Source organism: Pyrus communis, chromosome 2 (assembly GCF_041283825.1).
Source record: "Pyrus communis isolate YQ-2024b chromosome 2, ASM4128382v1, whole genome shotgun sequence".
Classification (NCBI taxonomy): Eukaryota; Viridiplantae; Streptophyta; class Magnoliopsida; order Rosales; family Rosaceae; genus Pyrus; species Pyrus communis.
This window is the reverse complement of record NC_142566.1, coordinates 7,734,162-7,759,032: the sequence shown is the minus strand read 5'-3', so window position 1 is coordinate 7,759,032 and position 24,871 is coordinate 7,734,162. Positions and strand designations below refer to the sequence as shown.

The following is a 24,871-nucleotide window of genomic DNA, read 5'->3' as shown; positions in this document are numbered from 1 at the left end:
CAAGCAAATGAGAGCTGAGAACGAACAGATGAGGGCGCAGATGAGTATGATTGTACAAGCCTTAGCGGTGTCCGGTCTCCAAATCCAGCTGCCAGCACTTGATCTTACTCCACCTTCGACCTCCCAGCCACCTCACCTACCCGATACCCAGTAGTTTTCAAACCTAGAAGACTACTTGTTGTAGTTTTTTCTTTTTTTGTTTAGACATCTTGTATGCACATTTTCATATGGTTTATAATTAAATTTTTTTCTTGGTTTATTGTTTATTGTTTAGAATAATTACAATATTTATTAAAAATTAAATAAAAAATATTAATAAATCCAAAATATTTTTGTCAAAAAAATTAAAAAAAAATTAAAACATAAAAAGTTTGCGCGACAAAAAAGTTCCATAGGTCACGCAAAGTGGGTTTGCGTGACGTAGGTATGTGTCACGCAAAGTGTCTTTGAGTGACACCAACCCACTTTGCGTGATGCATCCTATGTCACGCCAACCCACTTTGCGTGACGCACACCTTGGTCACGCCAACCCACTTTGCGTGACGCATGTTACTACGTCACGCAAAGACACTTTGCGTGACGCATGTAACTTCTTCGTCGCGCAAAACCTTCTTTCACAGGCGTGGCACGATGCTTGTCGCACGACGAAGGTTCGTCACGCAAATTTTTGCGCGACGTTTTTTTGACTTTGCGCGACGAAGGACCTACGTCACCCAAAGTATTTTTTGTACTAGTGTCAATTTGTGTGCGTATGCATTCACAACAGATAATTTATGTCATTGAAGCAATGTACCCAATTTGCACCTTTGTAATTGTTTATGTTGATGACTCTATCCTTTCTTGTAAAAAAAAAACATTTTATATATATATATATATATATATATATATATATATATATCTTTCAACCAGTTACTAAATTAGGTTGCTTTCCCTTGTATCTCATGGCAACTTATGGATAGGCCAAGAATCGGAATTAACTCTAAACCAGTTACTAAATTATTGTTCAATTTAGAAAACCCTAACCCTAAGCAATCACAAGAGTCGTGGCCATGGTCAAAAGGTCTGAAAGCTCTTTCAAAAATGAATGTCCTCAGTCTCAGATTGATTCGTTACACGAGTGGTGAAGCAAGTTTTTGTTGAGATCTCGTCCACCAGACATTGAGACACATGAAGCATGGATAGCAGTGTAATCGACTACACATCCGCTGGTTTCAAGGCCCCTGGCGTGCTAGACCCTCGAATGGTTCCGAAATAAGGCATTTGAGAGTGAGAATTTAAATACTTGTCCTGGTCGTTAGGATAATTTTCTTTCACTCACCTGTGTTCACGGTTCAAACCCTTTTTCTTCTTTTTTTTTATTGTAAATTAGTGAAAAATATCACTTGTAATAAGGAAAAAAATAACAATATCTAGCAAAGACTTTGACTCCTATTGTAAAGAAAAATAGAAGACTTTGTCTCCTTACTGGTACTACCCCTTAGCAAGCTAGCCTTGTAACTTAGCATCCGCGTCTTTCTCATTTTTATTTTGGTCTAACAAACGATTTTATCTATAATAAGAAAGTAAGGGAGTGGGCTAAACCTTAATAGGCTTGCAAATAATACGGTTCAAATTCATTTTTTTATGAAAATCAAATAATGTACATAAGAATCACCATGTATATGTAGTAGAAATTATCACACTATTCACAACAACAAATATATTAGAGTACACATAATATACGAACAACACAACATTACAAATATATTTAATTTGAACGGAAAATCAAATAAATAAGTTGCTAAGACAATTACAAACTGATGACTACATTTTGAATAACAATAGTTGAAAATAAATTAATGCAAAAACTCTTACATAAAGAGAAAATTAAAGCAAACACTAATCCTTAATTGGCATGAAACCAAAACATTGGCTTATAAGAAAACCATAAATAATAAAATAAATAAATAACTAATTTTTCAACAAAAACATCACACGATGAATACGAATCTACTTCTATAAACTCTTTATGAATTATTCTAAGGAGAATTCTGCACACCTCCTTTTTAGGATTTATGATCTTTAATATAAACTTTTGTTACTCTTAAAGTTAAGACTTACATATTTTTATGGAGTAACTAGCATCTTCTACATTTTTTCCAACTTGATTAAACTAAACATTGGTTACTTTACAAAAATTTAATTAAGATGTTTTGATCAATTGTCAACTTAGCATTTTTCTACTTATTTAATATGTATCATATCATTAACAAAATTGTTGCAATCCTATTGGAATAGGAATGTGATTGTGTAAATCCTAGTAGATATGGGAATGTATCTTATATTCCTATTAGGAGTAAATTACCTATAAATGTTGTAATCCTAAGGGGTAAGGAATTAACCTTCCCTACTACTATAAATAAAGGCACAATAGGATGGAATAACACACCCTCACAATTACACATCTCTCTCTTTCTCTCTACTATTGCCACACCTTTCTCTCTCTATGACCTCCATAATTGTTCAGTAAATTATGCCTACAACACGTTATTAGAACGCTCTTGACGCTGCGCTAGAAAGAGTTTATTCTTCAATTAGGGGAGTATTATGTTTTAATCATTCTTTTTATGATTAATTTACTATTTGGAATTGATCTACATGCTATTGATTCAATTTAATTTTTCTGTGTTGAATGTGATACAAGGCATTGAAGATGCAATTCCGGCTTACAGAGAAGGATCTTCTACAAATTCAAAGGCTTTTATTTGTTTTCTGCCAATCAGGTACGCTTAAAATAAAGTAAGATATTAGAAACAACCATGAAGTATGAAAACATTTCCCATGATACATGAACCCCCTATGTTTATATTTTCCTTCCGATATATATATTGTATATGTTCATATATTTGTCAATATATATATATATATATATATATATTTGTTTCATGCATCGCACAATTAAATTGTTATGTGGAATATGTGAGCCAAAATCAATTCTAGGGTTTCTTAAACCCTACATATGTCCCAAAAAAATAAAAAAATAAAAAATAAAAAAATTGGTAATGGTATGGCACCACCCCTTGTGGCACAAACTAGGCAGCAACCCTCTGGGCTTTGCTGCACCCATATGGACCTTGACTGCAGCTTTGCTGCGAGCATATACACACACTAGGCATTTGGCCTAGTTAGGTTGTCTCGGGCTCGTAGTCCCCAATTATCAAGGAAGCCTGTAGCTTTCCTTTTTGAACCTCCCTCTCTTCTCGGCCCATGCCAGCAAGCTGTCATGCTTGCTGGGCTACTATCCTGAGAGCACTAAGGCTTTAGCCTGCTTCGGTATCAGCCCATACATATGGGTTTGGTCATTGCATGACGCCAGCCCACTGTGGCTAGGCTCATGTGCATTAACAGGCCAGCAAATCTGCTGGGCTTTGTCTCGTGCCATACCTGAGGCCCAACCTTGAAACCTAGCTGCGGCTGGGGTTTCTCCCTCACCCTATGAGCTGACATTCACACACGAGGCCTTTTTTTGGGCCATGCCTTTTACTCAAGGTAACCAACCCGAGCCCAATTATCTTTTGGGGCAATTTTTTCAACCCACATGCTATTATTTTAGCATTCTAAATAGTATTAACTCGTATGTTAATATTATTTAGCTTCTACAATCGACCCTGTTTGGTCCCGATCTATTGAATTAATTAAAAGTGACTTACGGTCCATTAATCTGATAATGAATCCAAAATTATTGACCTGAAGATCACTTTTGGACATTAACGATTCAATAATTTATTTTTATACTTTGAACCGCTGACATACTTTCGTAGTAACGAAGCTCTCACACTTGTGTTCCCGAAGAACCTCAAATCCACTACACTTAGTTGTATATTGTATTCTGTGTTTCTTGCGGGAACCTTTTTTTTATGAACTAAACGTTCATAAACTAAATTGAACCTATAGTTTCAAATTTAGTGCATTTGAAACCCAAAGTTTTAGAACCCCGAATATTCTAACTTTGATGCTTATGGATGATTTATTCCCGTAGTACCAATCACAAGCTTGTTCCCTCCAATTCAATGGATTGTCGAATTGTCACAAGTTCGATTTCCTTGATTTAGATGTTTCTATTAGAAACCACTTTATGTGGGTACAAGACATGAATCTCCACTTGACTATCAAGAAGCTGAGAAACCATTGTACCTAACAATGGCAAGAAAGAGCTGAATACGCCTCCGCCATGGTCTTCATTCGAAGACTTGTGCCCGAAGCATTACAAATGGAAATACCTCATGAACAAGGATTCCATGGCTTTTTGGCTCGCTTCTATGGACCATTTAATCATGGAAGACATTGCTTGAAGCACACCATGATTACGTCTATGAATGAGTACAATTCTGAAGTTTATAAATCCAATCGAATTTTGACTAGAGAATACTTTTCTCGTCCTTCATGTTTCTAACTTGCCCCTGAAGTAGCAGTGTAGAAAGAGGAAGTTCACCAAATTCTCGAATTTGATTACTACGACAAATGTGATAGAAAGGTATGGACCCAGTTCGGCTGGAGTCTACCGAATGACTTGACTCAGTTCGGTCAAAGCCTAACTGAATGGTGATGCATTGCTTTGGCAAGGATACACTGAATGGCATACTCTCTCACAATCCAATTTGGAGTTTGTTTTTACAACATATGGTAGAATCAGGGCCTACCAAGGTGTGGCATCATGCCCGAAGCGTGATCATTGGCACTTAAGACCTAAAACTTCAAGAATAAGGGATAGTATTCCCAAACCTCAACCCTGCATAATCTACTTCCGTCTTGATGAAATAAATCATTGGTTATGCACCTGTTCATGCCCCTACCAATGTTGTTAAGGAGTACCATTCTAGTATTCAATATGTGAGACTAATTTTGCTCAACCAAACATCGTTGGAAGAGTAGAATTTTGACATGGATGGCCTTGTTGGTCGAATCCACCCTAGTAACTTTGGTTTACTTTGTGAACATTTTTCCATGTTCTTGGATTCAAGTTTGGTGTATGTTTTACTTATGGATAATCTTATTGATATTGTCCTTGAATATGAGTTAATTGAATCATGTTTCTTAATACATGTGACCAATTCAATTAAACATGTGATTATGTAGGAATGTGGGAAAGTTAGTTGTCTGGACGAATGTGTACTACGCACACTAACTTTACACCTAAATCACATCTCTAAGATCGACTTCAAGTCTATCCAACTTGATTAAGAGCATTGGCACGTTCCTCATTGTATGAATGGTACTGCATCACCATTTAAGGGACCTTAAATTCTCCTAATGTTGAGTTTTTAAGGATATTCGAGATGACAATGATTACAAATGAAACCATTGAAGAAAATAGAGTGAAATATCTTTGCCACACCTCCAAAAATAAGCCTGAAGCTTTGATTTGGGGCCAAAGGGTTGTCTTCCAACTAGCAATACACCACATATGGCCGGCCTGGAGCCTGGTGATTGAGCAGTTTACTTGCTTTGGCATGACCTTTTGGGACACTTAGGTCGAACAATGATGCTACAACACATCTCCTTATCTGAAGTAAGGATATTGTGCTTACAAGCACACTTTGCCAAGCATGCTCATTAAGGAAATTTATTTTCTATATCATTCCTCGCAAAGATACGACACGACTCTCTTTTCATAGTGGATTTAAGGGAATATATATGGACTAATCCAACCAAAATGTGGACCATATAAATACTTATGGTTTTGGTTGATGAATCGACAAAACGGTCACATGTTTGTCCACACACATTACTGTTAAACCTCCTGGCCAATTAAGGGTTCACCACCCTACTTATCCCTTAAGGTCTAGGAGACTGGATAATGCCAGAGAGTTTATATCGATGGTTTTCGATAGAGTATTGCATGTATTTTGGGTTTATAATTAAACATTAAATTCCCATGTTCACCCCATATAGCCTCGCCTAGCGATCATAAAGCGCAAATTTAAATGATCGCCCGAATTTTGGTAAAAGTACCAAGTTTTCAATTTCTGCCTAGGGCTATGCTTTCCTTGTACGCAGTTATGTTGGTTCGTCTTGAGGCCCATTGCCACCCAACCTATATGACGTTACGGTTGGTTACTGGGTACGAACCTAACAATTTTTGTATTTACGCATTTGGGTGTCCATTCCATGTGCCAAGTTGTGCCGCCGCAACGTACCAATATAGGTCCTCAAAAAAGGATGTGTATCTTTTGTCGATCATGATTCTCCTTCACACTAGCTCTTTTAGAACCCTTGCACGCAATCTCTTTATAGTTTATTTGCGGGTTGTCACTTTAATAAGATAATCTTCCTACCGTTAGGGAGAGATAAGAACGTCAACGTTCATGGAGCATGGCGCAAATTTACGTGGACGTTGCCCATTATGTCTCATCTGGATCCCCATACCACACAAGTGTGATAAGCAAGTGCGATGAATTCTAGTTTTCAGAATATTGCTTCAAACGCATTTCTCTGATCTAGCTAAAGTGACGAGATCATATACCAGCTGCAAACATGTCTGTAAGGAAAGACGTACTTAATGGACGTCGAGTCAACATCCCTGGAGGATGTGCCGCCTTTGTTGGACTATTTAGACGCCCATGTTGGACGGTCCGATACACCGACGGATAGCCAATCAATTTATCTTGGCCTGGAGCAAGACAGATCACTTAGTTCATAGGATTCACTTCCCTAGAAGAGGAAAACAGGGCACAACAATGAATCTAAACTCGATCACTGTCTCAAATCATTTCTATTTCATGAGATTAATCGGCCCGAGACTTGAAGTTCTTGGTCCAGTATCCTAGTTTGGATGGGCTAAATGGAATTGAAATGAGATTATCATCAATGATATTTTCACTTATATGGTAGCTACCAACATAAATGAAAAGGGACGATATCGAACTGTGTTCCGTTGATTAAGTGGTAACGTAAAACTGATTGGACAACTGAAATTACAATCCAGGTCAAATTTCTTACCAAAGTGTGTATTGGACCTGTTGTTCCAAGGTAACCCTGTTGTGTTACAAGTGGGAAAGGAAGCGTTATGAGATGAATGAAATAGTGCGATATGATGCACACCTTACGACGCAAGGTTTCTCTCAAAATCTCCTGTGATTGATAGTAGCATTATGAAATATGGTTAGTGTTTTCTCTATGGGGATATAGATATGGAGATTAACATGTAAGTTCCCAAAGAATTATATGGACTGGTTCAAATAGTTCCAAAACCACGGAACACCCTGTTAACTCGTTTTGAGGCGTTCACTTAAAATCCGACGAATGTGGTATACCCGTCTAAGTGATTATTTGATTAGTCAGGGATATGAATTATGCCCTTGTGTGTTAAACTATGAAGTCTTATTCCGAATTGTTAGAGTTACAGTTTATGTCGTTAACACGAATCTCACTAGGACTCTGGAAGAGCTTGAGGAAACTGCCTCGCACTTGAAGATGGAATTTGAGATGAAGGATCTTAGGAAAACTTGTTTATGCCTTGACCTGAAGTTCAAGCGTTGTTCTGATGGTACCTTGGTCTACCAGTCGAACTACACCCCGAATGTGTTTTTTTTTAGTATACATTTGATCGTCTATACGTTATATGCAAATGAGACCCTTGAAGAGGTTATGGAATCCGAAATTCCATATCCAAAGTTCAACTTTGTGCTTCATTGTACTTAGCTTATTGTATTTAGACAGGACATCTCCTTCAATGTTGATCTTGGTAAAGATGCAGCACCGCGCCTACACGCAACCACTGAATTGGTATTAAAGATGTACCCTGAAGGTACTACGAGGGCAAATCCCAACGCATCTCGAGCGGATCCAGCCCCCTGATCCTTGAAATGATGGTTGCCTTATTGTTATGTTGACGCAGGTTACTTATCAAATCCGCACAAGGAAAAATCACCAAATGGTTATGTCTTTACCATTAGGGATATCGCAATATCTTGGAGGTCTACGATATGACCTTAGTTGCGAAATCTTAGAATCGTTCCAAGACTCACCTCACTTCACTACGCCACAAGTGAGACATGGTTAGGAGTTCTTATTGAGCATATTCGAAGTACTTGCTGTGTTTTCATCCATCGTTGAGTCCCAACGACGATCCATGAAGACTATGTCGCATATATCCACCCGACCAAGACATGATACATTAACAAAGTCAATACCAAGACATTTTGCGTCTATATCTACATCAGCAGAGCATCAGGAGATTAAAGTCATGCAAGCCGATCCCAGACAACCTTGCCAACCTCTACACGACGTCACTACCGAAGTCAACCTTACAGAAGCTTGTCCGAGGAATTGGTATACCTAACTATCATATGCAATGCTTGTAGTTCTCATTTGGAAGTTATGTCAAACTTAGGGGGAGTATCCAGAAATATAATCACTTGATCTTAATGTACTCTTTTTCCCTACGATTAGGAGCATTTTTCCTACTGGGTTTTTGCTACCTAACGAAGTTTTAATGAGGCACCCATCCTAGGCTGATCATACCCTTGAGAGCTCTTCTACTTGCATCCAAAAGACATGTAGTTTTGACTTAATGCAAATTCTCACTTTTCTCCTTAGCCTATGGGTTTTTCTCCCACCTTGGGTTTTACCATAAAAAAGGTTTTGTGAGTTTTACTTTTTATGCATTCTTCCGTTGATTTGAGACTCACATTCACTCATTGTGTCAATGACTTCATCAACTGTACTTACTTCATCACTGAAGACCGGATGCACCATTTACTTGAGTACTTACACACTCAAGGGGGAGGATTGCAATCTTATTGGAATAGGAATGTGATTGTGTAAATCCTAGTAGATATGGGAATGTATCTTATATTCATATTAGGAGTAGATTACCTATTAAATGTTGTAATCCTAAAGGGTAAGGAATTAACCTTCCCTACTACAATAAATAAAGGCACAATGGGGTTGAATAACACACACTCATAATTACACATCTCTCTTTTTCTCTCTACTATTGCCGCACATTTCTCTCTCTATGGCCTCCATAATTGTTCAGTAAATTTATGCCAACAACAAAAATAACCTTTTTTTTTTATTTCTATCATTATATTTAATTAGTCTCTTCCTCCATGAGTTTTATGAAAACTTCACTAATTGTTAAGAATTTATGTATAGTTATATAAAAAATGTATTTAAAACTTATGGTAAATTTGAAAATAAACGTACTGGTACGTTTAGATTCTACAACAAATAAAACGTACCATAAATTCAAATTTACCAATATTATAGGTATTCAAACATAGCAATATAATCATCATTCATTAAAGCTAAAGTGTTTTTTTTTTTTTACACTTTTCGTTAATTTTTCTTATAATAAAATGTATGTCTAATAAATATTTTAAAAAATAAATATTTAATTAATAAAATTGAAAAACAAGGCTTCTATATTTAAATACTCCTATTTTCACATAACGCGGATCAAGCAATGATTTGAAGAAGGAAAATTCTACTCATATTTGGGGACCCTCCAAATCCCTATTATTTGTCGCTTTGAGTTGTCAGATATAGTCGGTGGACCCCTCTATGTTTCTCTCTCTAATATTTTCAAAATCGGAAATCAAGGATTGTACGTCACTCCACTCTTTAGCCATAAACTCAGCGCACGCATCGCCTTTCCCAACATCTCATCTTCCATCCTTCTCTCTCCCAATCATAATAACACAAACATTCTCCCAACCCCACAATCGAATCCAACACAAGAAAATAACCCAATAACAAAAAACCTTCTTCTTCTTCTTCTTCTTCTTCTTCTTTCTGTCCTTTTTGCTCGTTGTTTTTAACCGTTGGTGTTTTTTTGTTACTGTCTTATGTTTTTCCATATGTAATGCATCACGAGAAATCTGAAGCTCAGATCGGAAAAGAAAGCATTGGCGTCTCTTCCGATTACAACCCAATCTCAGCCTCTGCCTCAGCCTCAGCCGCCGCCGCACCACCGCCATCGGCGCCTTCTTCTTCCTTCTCTTCCATTTCCGACCAACTCAATCTCATCACCCAATTCCCTCGCTGCCCATCTAAACATTTGCCCCACCATGACCCCCCAATCCCTCAAACCACACCTTACAAGCGACCCCTTTTGACCCAAACCCCCTCCTCCCTCTCCAAATCCCCGACCCTCTACAAATTCCCACCTCCTCCGCAAAACCCACCTCTCTTTTCCCCTTCTCTCGCTGCCAAATCCGCCTTCTTTCGCCTCCTCCGCCGCCGCCTCCTACTGCTCTCTTTGCCCTTCTTTTACTTCCTGGTCTCTCACCCTAGCCACTCTTTCTTCCTTGACTTCCTCTCCGCCTTTGCTTTCTCCGCCGCATTGCTCTTCTCCCTCAATCTCGCCCTGCCCCGCCTCCCCTCCATACGGCTGTTCCTGGCCAGGTCTTTCCCAAGCAAGCTCAAGACCTCCTCTAGCCCGCCGTTGCCCGTGTTTTGGTCAATCGGGTCGCGGCCGAAAGCCGAAAAGAAAGGGAGTTCCGGGTGTTGGGTTCAGGTTTACAGCAACGGTGACGTGTATGAGGGTGAATTTCATAAAGGAAAGTGTTCAGGAAGTGGGGTGTATTACTATTACATGAGCGGGAGGTTTGAGGGGGATTGGGTTGATGGGAAATATGATGGCTATGGTGTCGAGACGTGGGCGAGAGGAAGCCGGTACCGCGGGCAGTATAGGCAGGGCCTGAGGCATGGTTTCGGGGTGTATAGGTTCTACACTGGAGATGTTTATGCAGGGGAATGGTCTAATGGGCAGAGTCACGGGTGTGGAATCCATACCTGTGAGGATGGGAGTAGATATGTTGGGGAGTTCAAGTGGGGTGTCAAGCATGGCCTTGGTCACTACCATTTCAGGTAACTTTTCGCATTGCCGTGTTTCGGGATTCTTCTTTTATGATTTTGTTGTTTATGCATTTTGTTATTGCGATATCGATGTTGTTTCCGCATTGTCCCTGAATTGTTTTGGTTGGTCTGTTCCCTGGTTGTCATTAGATTGTAAAACTGTTAATTACAGATTGTGCCACTTGAAGTAGGTAGGTTTCTGCATTTCAATACTTCCCTTTCCTTTTACCGTGGGGATAATTCTGGATCCTTACACATCAACGGAATTGAGTTCTTTCTGTTAAAATTTGTTGTAGAACTTTGAAAATAATGGGCTTCATCTCTGTTATATGTAGGCAAGTGAGATGATTGTTGCTGGAAATTCTGGGCAGCAAATACTTTAGGCATTATGTGTTAGGAACTTAGGATCGTTAATGTTGGGGGAAAAAAAGAAATGTGAATAGAAATAAATAAACGGATGTGGGTGATGCTCAAGGGAGTGCAACATATTAATCCCAAAGATCATGAAAGTGGAGATGATTTATAGGTAGTACTAGGGTTGTTTGCTTATCATTTATTGAAATGAATGGCATAAGTGGTGAAAAATCTTACAGTCTAGTGCTTTGAATTTCGGCGTTTGCATCAATATTTACAGTTACATGCTCATCGGAAGATGAGACTGGTGAATAATATAAAAACCCTTATTTAGGGAGAACAGTATATGTTGATAATGAAAACTTACATACCGAAATCAGTTTTGTTCACCATTCATCGGGATATTGAGATATTGTGATGATTTGCCATGCAAGTACACAGGCATGTTCCTTTAATGCCCAATTAGTTTTGTGTTTGGTTTCGACCTTATATACATGGCTATCTCTGTTGTGTTTTTTTCCTTTAGAAATGGTGACACGTATGCTGGAGAATATTTTGCGGACAAAATGCATGGGTTTGGGGTCTATCGATTTGCAAATGGGCATAGGTATGAGGGAGCTTGGCATGAGGGTAGAAGGCAAGGGCTTGGCATGTACACATTTAGAAATGGGGAAACTCAAGCTGGTCACTGGCAAAATGGAATCCTTGATGTTCCAAGCACACAGAATGCAACTTCTCCTGTATCTCCCATAGCTGTTAATCATTCCAAAGTACTTTATGCGGTTCAGGTACTTACTATTTACTTAAAATATTTCTCTGCATGTTTTCTGTGGAATGCAATAGTAGCGGATGTGTGACATTTTTGTGCCCATAGTTCGTTTAGCCCATTGAACAGAATGGTTGGTCAAGACCTATAGAGTTTTTAGTGTCACCATATCACGTTGTGTCAATTTAAAGAAAGATTGCTGAAGCCAGGAAAAAATTATAATTAGCATGACTTAAAATTCATTATAGCTCACAATTTCAAACCTGTAATATTTAATGAACTTTTGCATGATTGTTTTTCATGTGTTAGCATTGAAAGAAACACTTGGAGCGCTTGCACTTCAAATAATCCTTGGTTTCTGCAGCAATGACGTTCTTCGTGAAGCATGAAAATGGGTTGAGAATTATTATACCTCTATGAATAGCCAATGATTTGTTGTTAATCTGTTTTGTTATTCTGTGTTACAATCAGGAAGCGAGAATAGTGTCCGAGAAAGCCTATGATGTAGCAAAGGTGGATGAAAGAGTGAACAGGGCCGTAACAGCAGCTAATAGGGCAGCAAATGCAGCTAGAGTATCAGCGGTGAAAGCTGTCCAGAAACAAGTGCAGCATAATACTAGCAGTGACCACATGCCAATTCAAATTGTATGAAAATCCCGGGAGGACTCATTTATCCGTACAAATTTGGGAGGTGTGAGAACAAGAGGAAGTTTTATGGTTTCCCTTCTCCGGCAGCTTTAAGTTTTAGGTTTGTGTTCTCTTGGGCATCTTGCGTTGGGACGATGGTGCTTCTTTAAACTTATTTATGGGGAGTGTCAGAGTTTACATCTATAAAGTTTCTCAGATTGTGTATACGTACAGGGGGGGAGGGAGAGGGAGAGGGAGAGAGAGAGAGAGAGAGGAGGGAATGCTGATCGGCATCCGGATGCTTTAGTAATTTTCGTCTGCAATCTTAGTGCCTAGTGTATAGATGAGGTAGATGTAATATATAAGTGCTGTGACCAGGTAAAACCTTGAGCCAGCCAGTGCTGTATGTCAATTGTTAATTTGTTAGTATTTTAACAAGCAGAAAAAAATTTATGTAACCATTAACCGTTCCACCTATGCAAATCTTCTTCAGTTTGTCCATGAACAGAAGTATATGGAGTGCAACACTACCAAAAAAGGGGTCTTATGGGACGCTTAAAATGCGTCGCAAAAGTAGCCAAATGCGTCGCAATAGCCCTTTAATCTGCATAGTGGCTCAAATTAAAACAGAAATATCGCTCAGCATTCCACGGGTTCACAATCTTTGCTCTGACTCCACACTATCATCTTCGAATCGTATGAAAACCCCCATAACTGCATCACAAGACAACATACACAAACATCACAATCCATAATAGCTAGAATGCGCTTTCAAAAGTCACATAAAACAAACTCAGAAAGCTACAATCTCAATGACCAGGATAGCAATTTCTCAATGCAATTAAAACCTCAGAACTGAAAGTTTCCACTTGCTCTTAATGAAAATCTCAACAAGACGAAAACCACCACAAGCCAGTTCTAATCCTCCGCCTTCAACGCCAAGGGTTTATCCCTAACCTCATAAGCAGTCACCACCGGATCCCTATCCTTGCTAAACTTCTTTTGCACCGTCACACAGTCCAACTTCGCCCTCTTCATCTGCTTCACCTTCACATCAGTGGGTATATAAACCCCATCTTCCAAAAACTCCTTCACACTGTAAATCATAATCAGATGCACTGGCACCAAAAAGAGAAATCAAAACTTCATTTACAAAGAGAACTCAAAGACCATTCCGTAATTATGAACACTGAGCGATATTTCTGTTTGGTTAGTGAGAAAACGCGAGAACTCAAAGACCATTCCGTAATTATGAACACTGAGCGATATTTCTGTTTGGTTAGTGAGAAAACACAAGAAACTAAATCAGATTTTTCATTCATCAAAACTTTTCTCGGGGAACAAACAGAGAGAGAGAGAGAGAGAGAGAGAGAGAGCATACGACAAGTGATCAGAGCATAGCTTCGCTGGAATTCGGTGATTGTGAATTTACGATGCATGCTATACTATTGAGAATTTACGATTTTTCATGCATGCTATACTATTGAGAATTTACGATGATTGTGTGCTTTATCGCAAATAAAGTGTCGTTAAAGGGCCTTTTTCTTGTAGTGCAAGTTCGATGGGAGCAGAGGTTCAAATGAGTTAGGGGTAAGGATTAGAGATCAAGAAGTACTAAAGAGCAAACACTTTCGTTATCTTGTGAAAGAACATAGAATTGGATGGAGACCTCAATCATAGAATACAAGATGGATGAATGAAGTGGAAGAATGCATCAGATGTATTGTGCCATTAAAGCTCAGGGGATAATTTTATAGGACGACAATAAGGCCAACAATGTTTTATGGCACAAAATGTTGGGCAGTGAAGCATCAACATGTACACAAAATGAGTGTGGTGGATATGAGAATGCTTCGTTGGTTGTGTGGACACATGAGAAAGGACAAGATCAAGAATGAGGATATTCGAGGTAAATTAGGAGTAGCCGAAATTGAAGATAAAATAAGAGAAAATCAGTTAAGGCGGTTTGGACATGTGAAACGAAGACCTACAGACGCTTTGGTTAGAATATGCGATTACAAGACAGAGGCTTAGGATCAAATGGTAGAGGAAGACCTAGGAAGATATGGAAAAAGACTAAGAAAAGACTTAGACTAATTGGATCTAACAGAAAACGTAACATCTAACCAAGCACAATGCGTTCTAAGATTCATGTAATGGACCCTACTTAGTGAGATAAAGTTTTATTATTGTTTTTGTACATGAACAGGAGCACAAAGTGAATCATTTACTCTTATGTATCTCGATTCAAGATGGTCAAATTAAGCGGCTCCTAACATGTAAGAAGCATTTCATGTGGTCAACACAAATCGATATCTGTGCATAAACTCTTTCATTTTGTGATTTGAATGAGTTACTCCAGCATAAGACTCATGGAACGTGGCGGCCTTACACTTCTGGTAATGACAACGAATGGTTTTGCAGGCATTGCGCTTCGATGTCACTTAAGAGTGCGACGTACGACTCAGAATCTGTTCCTTTCGTATATTTTGTATGAAAAGAGGTGTGCGGATTTCATACCTACAAATTGGGTAATTACTCAACGTGACATTCATGTCACGAACGAAGTACCTTGATTAAATCATACGAGTGCAATATCACAAACACAAGAAAACTGAACTAGCCAAAACAAACATCATTTACTCGGTAACCATTACTCCGATTCATCAAAAAAGCTCCGCATACGAGTATATAACATAAATCAAAGTTTAAGAAAAGGATAGATCGTTTCAACAAAAACGAGAATAATGCAGCTCTAACTCTCAGTCTGATCCCTCAGCCTTCGGATGGTGCTCCTAACAGTCACAGCACTAGCAGTACTGCAAAATATAACATAAAACACAATTCTAATCTCAGTAGAACGTCAGACGCATGACAAACAAAGCCTACCACCGGAAAGTCCTTACTTCAGCGTGTAGGCGCCCCCACCTTTCACTTTGCCAGAGTCTTTGCAGCCCCATATTCCAACAGCCTCACGCTTAACGGCGTACTGCAACCATGCATATTTATTAGAAGAATTGCATCTTCAAAACTGAAGTCCCGTACGAAAACCACAAGACTAGAAAATAATCATAAAAGAGATGGGGCAACATAGTAGAGTAAGTACCTTCCCACACAACTCACAAAAGTACTTGCTGTGCTGAGAGACTTCCATCTTCTTGATTTGCTTCCTCAAACTAGCACCATATCGGGTGCCTGAATAGATAAAAAATAAGTAATCCACAATTGTAACATACACATGCTGCAACAACAACAACAACAACAACAACAAAGCCTTATATGAATCCTAGAACGCCACTGCTCTCGGTTTTGTGTCATGTCTTCCATTGAATCATGGGTATTGAATCCATGCTAAATGTAAAAAATATCATGGGTAGTGAATCCAGGCCTATGTATCCCCCTTTTGAACAAAAAACTGTAATCGTTTGATCATACCAATAACAAAGCACCCACAAATTCAAAATCCAAAAAATTTCTAACTCAACTGTGACTGAGTTTCACAATCATTATAAGCATAAAACTAGAATAACCATTGAAAAGTACCCTCTGCTGGCCTGCGTGCGTGAATGCACACACAAGTTAAACCGTTTCCTCATAGCACCTTCCTTGTCATTTCACAACAAAGCTTTTTTTTTTTTTTTAAATTAAAAGGAAGAAGAAGGCACATACCGTACTTCCCAACGATACCCGCCTTCTTGGTTCTCTTCGTCTGCATAACACCAGAGATAATCAGAATGGAATGCAAGGCAACAAATTCAAGTTCTTCCAGAATTAGAAAAAGAAGAAAAATATACAAACTACATCGATAACACTAAGGGCACGTTTGTTACACCTCCTTAGGAGGGATTGGCTTGGACTACCTTAAGTAGGACTATAATCCTACGTTTGGTAGGTTGTGGGACTAAAATAAATGGGACTCGCCTCGACTACGAGTCCCTACGCGCTTCGCTAAAGCTCTCAGCCTAATCCCACGCTTTCGCTTGGTATTAGCAAGGACTAGAAGAAGGAAACCAGGCCGACATCCAATCCCCACTTTCGCTTGCTAACCCCCCCCCCCCCCAAGTCCCTCCACGCTCCGCCTTCTTCTGCGGAGCCGTCACCATGGCCCGGCCGTCGGCAGTGACCCACCTTCATCTTTTGTGCAACCAAGATTAGGTGTCGTCGAGGGAGGACGACGACGAGCTTGAAGAAGAGATCGTCAACGACCAAGATTCGGTGTCGTAGAAGCCACCTAAAGTAATAGCGCTGCAGTCGCACACTTTATAGCATTCTTGGACCTTCTGGAGTTCTGGTTTAATTTTGAGTTCTGGAGTTATGGGTTAATTTTGTTTGGTTGGTCGGAAATTTTATATGGATTTGGCATTGCAGTGTGAAGTTCTGGGTTTAATTTTGATGTTAATTTCTTTCATTTCCTTTTTTTTTTTTTTTGGGGTTTAATTTTGATTCTGGGTAAATTTTGTTAGGGCCTCAAAGTCTCTTTCTCGAAGGAATATACAGTGTGTGGTCTTTATCTCCATTTTCTAGTGTTTTACACTGCGTTTCCAATTCTGGGTTTAGTTTTGATGTTAAATTTCTTTATTTTTTTTTATTTTTTATTTTTTGGATTTAATTTTGTTTATTTTGGATTTTAATTCTGGAGTTCTGGACCTCTTGATATCATATTGATTGCAATCCTAAAAATTGGAAACAATGAATTTGGCTCCATGTGGCGTTGCATTTCTTTCTTCATTTCTTGTTCTCTTATTAACAAAAAAAATTGGGTCAATATTTTAGTCCGACATTTAGTACGGCACTACATCAAACATTTCACTAGTTTTATTTTATTTAGTCTAAGTCAAGCTAGTCTAGCTTAGTCTCTGAAACTAATCCAGTTCAAGATAATCCGGTGCAACAAACGTAGCCTAAAGGTGTTCGTACCCAAAGGTGATATCAATTGAGATGAAATCGCCAAAGAAAAACTTCCAAGGGAGGAAAAATACAATTGAACCACGACTGCTGCATTTCTTCGAAACAGAAATAGAACAAGAGGAACAATGCACAGAATCTAAAACTAGGGCACAGAATCTAAAACTAGGGCACAGAAATCAGCAAACAGCGACAGTAAGGCACCAACTATCTAACGAATTCTCTTGAAGACTTGAACTAAAAGACATACAGTCAGCAATACCATTCGACAAAAGATTAAAGCAACAAATTCCTTCAATATCCCACACTACAAAACATAGAAATCACACTCCATTAGCTACAGATTATATTATGTATGTGTGTGTGTGTGCGCGCGCATATGTATGTGAGTGTCTATATCTTCCTCTTTTGCAATTCCCATTTGAACACAAAAATAAAAAACGAAGAAAATAAGTAAAGCAACATGAGATTTGAATATGCAATTTGCAGACGCACAAATTTATGCAATATATTCACGGAAGATGTGTCATGTATGTTTGGGAGGGGTGGGGGGTGGGGGGTTGTATTTCTGTTGGCCATTTTCTTTTGGGCTTTTTATTTCAGTTGGGGGAAGACGGGAAGGTCGTGAACTCCTGGTTTGGAGAGATTTTTTCTTAAAGCGTCGGGATACGGAGCAGTACGTGTGGGGGGAAGGCTTTTTGTTGTGTCCTTCTTTTTATATAATAATACTAGTCTCTCCACACATGCTCACGCGTATGCGAGAGACAATTTTTAATTATGGGCGCTATGCACCCCTTAAGATGATATGTTATGTTAGCTGATTTCTTTCTCATACCGCATCCTAAAAATAAAATACAACATACAATTACAAATAAAAGGAAATGGAATATAATTAAGTTGTGTGATAATAGAAAGGCTTCTTGTAGGCGTAGAAGCATATTCAAAGAGAGACAATTTTTTTAATCAAGGGCGCTCGCGCCCCTTACAATGTGCTGTGTTAGATATTTTATTTATCATGTCATAAAAACAAAATTCAACATACAGTTGCCATTGTTTAACAAAGAACCCTAAAATATTTTCAAAGAAAGGCTTGAACTGGACAATGTAACATACGGTAACTAGTCTGATAGAACCTTTACGATTATAACCTAGTAATGCAAGTTTCTATTAATAGATGAAACCTAAACTTCTGACACCAAACATACAAATAGCAACACCGAAGAATTCTAAAAGTAAATATATACGAAATACATGGGTTATATAGAAAACCAAGAAAGATACAATCTTGATGCAAAGAAAGCAAAGTTAAAATACCAAGAGCAAGATTATGCAATTAAATAAAAGAAAAGTGAGATCCATAGGAATATCTACAAATCTAATCCAAGAATGGAAACCAGAACCCTAACTTTCTCAGAGAAATTTGGACAGAAAAATCGTAGAAAGAAAGCAAGAGGAGAGATATACCCTAAACCCTATACCTGGCTGTAATTGCTGGTGATGAATGCTTGGGAGAGAAAAGTTTTTACCTTTCACTCGCTTTTGATTCCTGTAGCCACAACAGACATTCAGACTCCCTGCAAAAACCATTATATTTCAAATAATCACATAATATCTTTGGCCTTGTGTTCTTAACCCGAAATCATAATCTTATAGGAAAAAAGAAACCCATGTTTGTTCTAGTCATAATTTGCATTATTACTTGAGATAATCACAGGAAAATGAAAATCTGTCTCCAACAAATTTTTCAATAAGCAATGAAATCAATTAGGTAATCTATGAGAACACAATTAAATTGACAAAAAGAAATCAAGCATTAAACTGGTAAAATTAGTAGATGTGAAATGATAAACTAAATAATAATAATTAAATTCTGTTTACCAATTAGAGGATAATCTACATAGATATTAAGGGTACAGGTAGATAAATAAGAAGGGATGAAAAAAAATGAGAGAGAGAGAGAGAGATATATATATATATATATATATATATATATCAAACCTTGTTAAAAATGGCGGGGTTTAAAAGGGGCTATGTCCCCTCCTACGCTTTGCTCTCTGGAATTTGATGTGGGTTAACAAACTATCAAATAAATACACAACTACACACCGTATGAAAACATTATTTACAACAAAATAATATTATTCAAGTTAGAGAATTATAATCACTATAAATCAAAACTCCATTGACGCAATGCAATAGACAAAATTATGATTAATAATCCAGAAAGTGTTATACCTGTTGAAAAGACACGTTGCACGCAGAGCACAAAACCCAGAACACGAACAACCAAAAAGGGAAAATTTGTGATATTATTCAAGGTATTAGGCACTCCTATTAAAAACTCATGTATTAAAAAGCACAACTGAATATCAACGCAAATCTAATTATGAGTCATCAAAGCAAATAATTCATACACAATTGAAAAAGATGTATAAATGGGAAGAGAACGGAAATTGAAAATATGAATTACTAACCCGATGGATTATTTGATTTTCGGAGAAGAATTTTTCCGAAATATCAAATCTTCACCAATCTTTATCGTTGATTTTGTCGAACTCTTTATGTTGGAATAAATTGAAACCACACAGTGAACTCAAAAAGACGAAAAGTGATTCCCTTCCGATCATCCAACTGTATATTGATGATATGTGGGTAGTTACTGTTGAACTTCCCACTAAAATCACACATCAGATCGTAGGAATTATTCAGAGAAAACTGCTAACAGGTTGGAGCCATTTTCTCCATCGTGTTTGAGGGTTCATCACATACACGTTCTCTTTTTTATTATTCACATACACCTTCTCCCTTTATATATAGATAATGTATGTGTCCCTATTTCAATTATTAAAAAATCTCTTCATGGTTTGGTGCTGACGTTGGTGTTATGTCATGGCCTTTCTGTAAAGGAGGCAGATTGTCTAACTTCTTGTTTGGGTGCCCTTCCCATCACCTTCTATTTTGTACGGTCACGATTAAGCCACGTCAACATTTTGTATTGATTTTTTTTATAGAGATAATAAGACAAAAAGCAATAGGAATATAAAATGTTAACGTGGCTTAACCGTGACCGCACAAATAGGAGGGAATAGAAATGACACCCAAACAAGAGGGCAGACAATCTGCCTCCTTCTATAAATGTCTTGTCTTTGATTTGTCTATGTCTCATTTATCTGTAAGGAATTTTGAGGATATGCATATTAGGGTAAGTTAGATAAAACTACTTCAATTATTAGGTCAACCACAATTTCATATCTCATCTTTAAAAAATTTTAAAGTTCATACCTCATCTACGAATTTGTTACAATTTCATACATTCCGTCAATTTTTTTGTCAATTCTTTGTTAAATAATAACGTAACTTAAGACGGAATCCACTTTCTATTAAAAAATTAATTAAATATTAAAAACTAAAAAAAAATTATTTAATATTATTTTATTTTACATGGAGACCCATCCCTTATTCCCCTCACCCTTTCTTCCCCATCTCCGTCTTCCCCTCACCTATCCTCTTCCTCCTTCAACTCATCGTCATAATCAACCATCGAACCCAGCACCAACTCCCGCCTGCCACCTTCATCCAGATCCAAGCCACCAGCTCAGTCGAGCTGCCCGTCCTTATACGACAAATCTCACCATCTCGCCGGCGCCATTCCTGAGCATCGGCGTCTTCCTACTTTTTCAGAGGCGGCCGTTTTTCGCGGCCATGTCGATTCACGCCAATGCTTTTTCAGAAACGATGCGGTGGAGCGATGGTGAGAGCCACGCGATGAACCAGTTCTGGCCACTTCTGGTTCGGACTCTTCCAGCAAACGTGGTTTTCCTTGCTGATCTGGAAAGGTCGTTGATGGGTGTGTGAAGCTCAATCGAAGCCCAGTTCGTTGGGAACAGTGCGATGTGGTCTTCTCATGTGGCCACCTCGGATTCGATTCACCACCAATTGAGTCAACATGATGAATTCGAATATGTCTTCCAGAAACTGGCGAACTACCTATTGCTTCCTCCTCTCCAATTTCTCCGACCCATCTGGAGAAATTTATTCTACATATTAATATTGTTTTTTTAATGGAGAAACTTTAAATTATTAGAAATTTTAAAATAACAAAAATTAAATTCTCATTAAACACAATTTTGTCAATTACAAATTTTATTGTTTGGAGATTATACATGTGGAATTATGACAAAAATTATAATTCTATTGTTTGAATAACTCATATAACTTGCTGAAAAGGTACTAATGAACTACAAATGCACTGGCGGAGCTACACCCACGATTTCAGTGGGCTGTAGCCTAGGGTGGATTTTAACAAAATGCAGTTATAATAGTTTATATATAAGCTTGTTGTTGCTTATTGTAGGTATAATAGTCCACCCAAATCCTGCCAAAACTAATAGTTAATGTATTTCTTAATTTACTAGCCTTCATGCACGCGCTCACATAATGCATTTTTTGAATGATGACGTGCTACGCGCGATTTACACGTTTTAAATGTATTTATATGCGTAAATTGATAAAAAGAAAGTCAAATATTTGAAGTAAATGAATAATCTTAGATCATGCTAGAAGAAACCCCTCATAAACTAATTAAAGCAGCTGAATTCACATAATAAAATCGGTCTTTATAGAATTTACATTAAGAATAGAGAAAATAATATTTAATAAGTAATTGATTGAATCACATTATTGATAGCTCATTGTGAGGCTAATCCCACTCTCCTTATCCTTAGTGTAGATAATATCGTTTTTTAAAATAAAATAAAAAATCATTTGGCAACTAATTTAATCACATTATTATCCACATACGAAAAACCTTTTCTATAACCGGCATTACACGCCTCTTAAGATGTTTTGAACGTGTTTCAAAATAGAGAAATTGAATCACATTATTGCTAGCCTATTGTGAGGTACTAATTAAAAAAAAAAAGCACAAAAAAATTAAGGGGTTTTTTGATATGGGTCCAAAGTAACAAAAAATTGGACCTATTTCAAAAGTCAAAAGTCACTAAAAATTGGACCTATTTCAAAAGGTAGTCTATAAAATTAGACCTATTTCAAATTTTCCCAAAAATTAATCATTAAAAAAAGCACTGTTAAAATGACAAAAATGCCCCTACCTTATTTGGTGTATTATTTTGGGATGACTGAAGTTTTTTGTCCTAGGGGTATTTTTGTCCAAATATTTTTGTTGAAGCTTGTGACGCCAAAAATACTATTCACCTTTTGTGTTGGCTTTATATATAAGATAAGATAAAAGAATACTTTTATTACCTTATATTTTATTTTATTATTTTTAGGCTAAATGTAAAAAATGGTAAATTAATACATAATTAGGTTTCTCCTACTCCCTATGCTTTGTACCCTATACATTAAATAAATAAATAAATAAAAAAAAAAAAAACCTCTACTCTATTCCATAAAGCTGCGTTGCTTTCCCAAGAAAAGAAAAACTATGAATCACCATCAAATTATTTTCTAATGAAATTCAACACTAGGTATGTTCTTCATCTCTTCATTTAACTTATTTCTTGATTCAATTGTTAGGTTAATTTTTTTTTTTTTTTTTTTAGTCCTTGAATTCGTCTATTAGGGTTAAAGATTTTGGGATAGTCCATGTTTCATGGTTCTTGTATTTATATTGCTTTTTTGCATGCATGTTTTATTTGTGTAAAAATTAGTTGGAAAGTAATTAATAAACTCGTTTGGATTATTACTTCATGTTCTTACTTTTATGTAGATTATTATATAATTTTATGTAGGAAAAAAAAATCATATGAACATGCTAATAATTTTAGCTAGCCCACCCAAGAAAAAAAATTCTAGCTCAGCTATTGTACAAATGAAGGCAACTAACACGGTGTGAGACTCATTAGACATCGAACTTCAACAATATGTACCATCTATTTTGTAAGTCTTGATTCATAGAACATCCTTACATAAAAAAATCAATTAAATTCGAAACTATATGTGTATTTAATTATCACCATGAAATTTCAATGTTTCTTAGAACATAATGCTCGTTAATTTCTTTAAACTCAATTAAATGCCTCGAATATTTATGATTTGACTAATATTTTTCTAGGATAATCTATGTGACATCCCACATCGCCCAGGGGAGTGATCCTTAAATGTATATTCCCATCCCTACCTAGCACGAGGCATTTTGGGAGCTCACTGGCTTCGAGTTCTGTAGGAACTCCGAAGTTAAGCGAGAAGGGGGCTAGAGCAATCCCATGATGGGTGACCCACTGGGAAGTTGCTCGTGAGTTCCCAAAAATAAAACCGTGAGGGCGTAGTGGGCCCAAAGCAGACAATATCGTGCTACGGTGGTGGAGAGGGCCCGGGAAGTGATCCGCCCCGGGCCGAGAGGTGACAAATTGGTATCAGAGCCTAACCCTGGTCGTGGTGTGCCGACGAGGACGTCGGGCCCCTAAGGGGGGTGGATTGTGATATCCCACATCGCCCAGGGGAGTGATCCTTAAATGTATATTCCCATCCCTACTTAGCACGAGGCCTTTTGGGAGCTCACTGGCTTCGAGTTCCGTAGGAACTTCGAAGTTAAGCGAGAAGGGGGCTAGAGCAATCCCATGATGGGTGACCCACTGGGAAGTTGCTCGTGAGTTCCCAAAAATAAAACCGTGAGGGCGTAGTGGGCCCAAAGTGGACAATATCGTGCTACAGTAGTGGAGAGGGCCCGGGAAGTGATCCGCCCCGGGGCGGGATGTGACAATCTATGTGACACAACTTGAACTACGATTCGAATTGATAAATTTCTGTACAGTGATATATTTGGGGCATTTTGATATAGCGCCTCGTTTTTCAATTTTGTTGGTTAAACATTTGTTCCTTTTAAAAATTTTATTAAGCATTTTTCTTATAATTTTGGTGATTAATTTCATTTTATTAGAAGTTCAATTCAACACTTTTTTTTTTTTTTAATTTTCTTTATCTAAATTATCTTTTAATAGAACCCTCTTTGTCAACCAAAAGAGGATGAAAAAACTATTTAGTCTTCTATCACAGATAAAATTGATGGACAATAATGCAATTTCACAAAACGAAATTGTGTTGTTTTTTATTAAAGACCTACATTTCACAAAACCAAATTTAGCATATATATAATATTAAAAAACAAAAATCTCTCTTCCAACTCTCACTCCCTCGTTCTCTCTCCTTATCTTCTTCCCATAATAAAAATTAAAAAATAAAAGGTAAATGAAGGAAATATTTGTGAAAACAAGTTCATTTGGGCAACATCTATGACATGCAATTAACAATTAAAGGCGGAATCATCCTTGTATGCACCCAAAAATAAAACTTAACCCATGAAATTCAAAGTCTAGTAGTTGGATGAACCAAGACTCAACTCAAGAACAAAGTGAG

At 37.5% G+C, this 24,871-nt stretch overlaps 2 protein-coding genes and 1 long non-coding RNA gene across 4 annotated transcripts; 1 reads left to right on the top strand and 2 right to left on the bottom strand.

Annotated features, from left to right (window-relative positions):
- The first annotated feature begins 9,596 nt into the window (after nt 1–9,596).
- On the top strand, nt 9,597–13,050 carry LOC148698468 (uncharacterized). Of its 2 annotated transcripts, none has more exons than XM_088683716.1 (3): nt 9,597–10,854; nt 11,723–11,984; nt 12,434–13,050. In XM_088683716.1, the coding sequence occupies exons 1-3, from the start codon at nt 9,848–9,850 to the stop codon at nt 12,611–12,613; spliced, it is 1,449 nt and encodes a 482-aa protein (XP_088539842.1). In that variant the 5' UTR covers nt 9,597–9,847; the 3' UTR covers nt 12,614–13,050. The 2 variants fall into 2 exon arrangements, with proteins under 2 accessions (XP_088539842.1, XP_088539845.1); XM_088683719.1 differs by having other exon boundaries at nt 9,605–10,854; nt 12,272–13,050.
- LOC148698467 (uncharacterized) lies at nt 13,035–14,010 on the bottom strand. Its single transcript, XR_015955456.1, has 2 exons — nt 13,971–14,010; nt 13,035–13,707 (listed from the first exon to the last, which is right to left on the bottom strand). It is a non-coding gene; the product is annotated as an uncharacterized LOC148698467 (long non-coding RNA).
- A 1,194-nt stretch (nt 14,011–15,204) lies between these two features.
- Nucleotides 15,205–16,674, bottom strand: LOC148698466 (large ribosomal subunit protein eL43-like). Its single transcript, XM_088677060.1, has 4 exons — nt 16,259–16,674; nt 15,696–15,784; nt 15,496–15,578; nt 15,205–15,408 (listed from the first exon to the last, which is right to left on the bottom strand). The coding sequence occupies exons 1-4, from the start codon at nt 16,302–16,304 to the stop codon at nt 15,345–15,347; spliced, it is 282 nt and encodes a 93-aa protein (XP_088533186.1). The 5' UTR covers nt 16,305–16,674; the 3' UTR covers nt 15,205–15,344.
- Between the last annotated feature and the right edge of the window lie 8,197 nt (nt 16,675–24,871).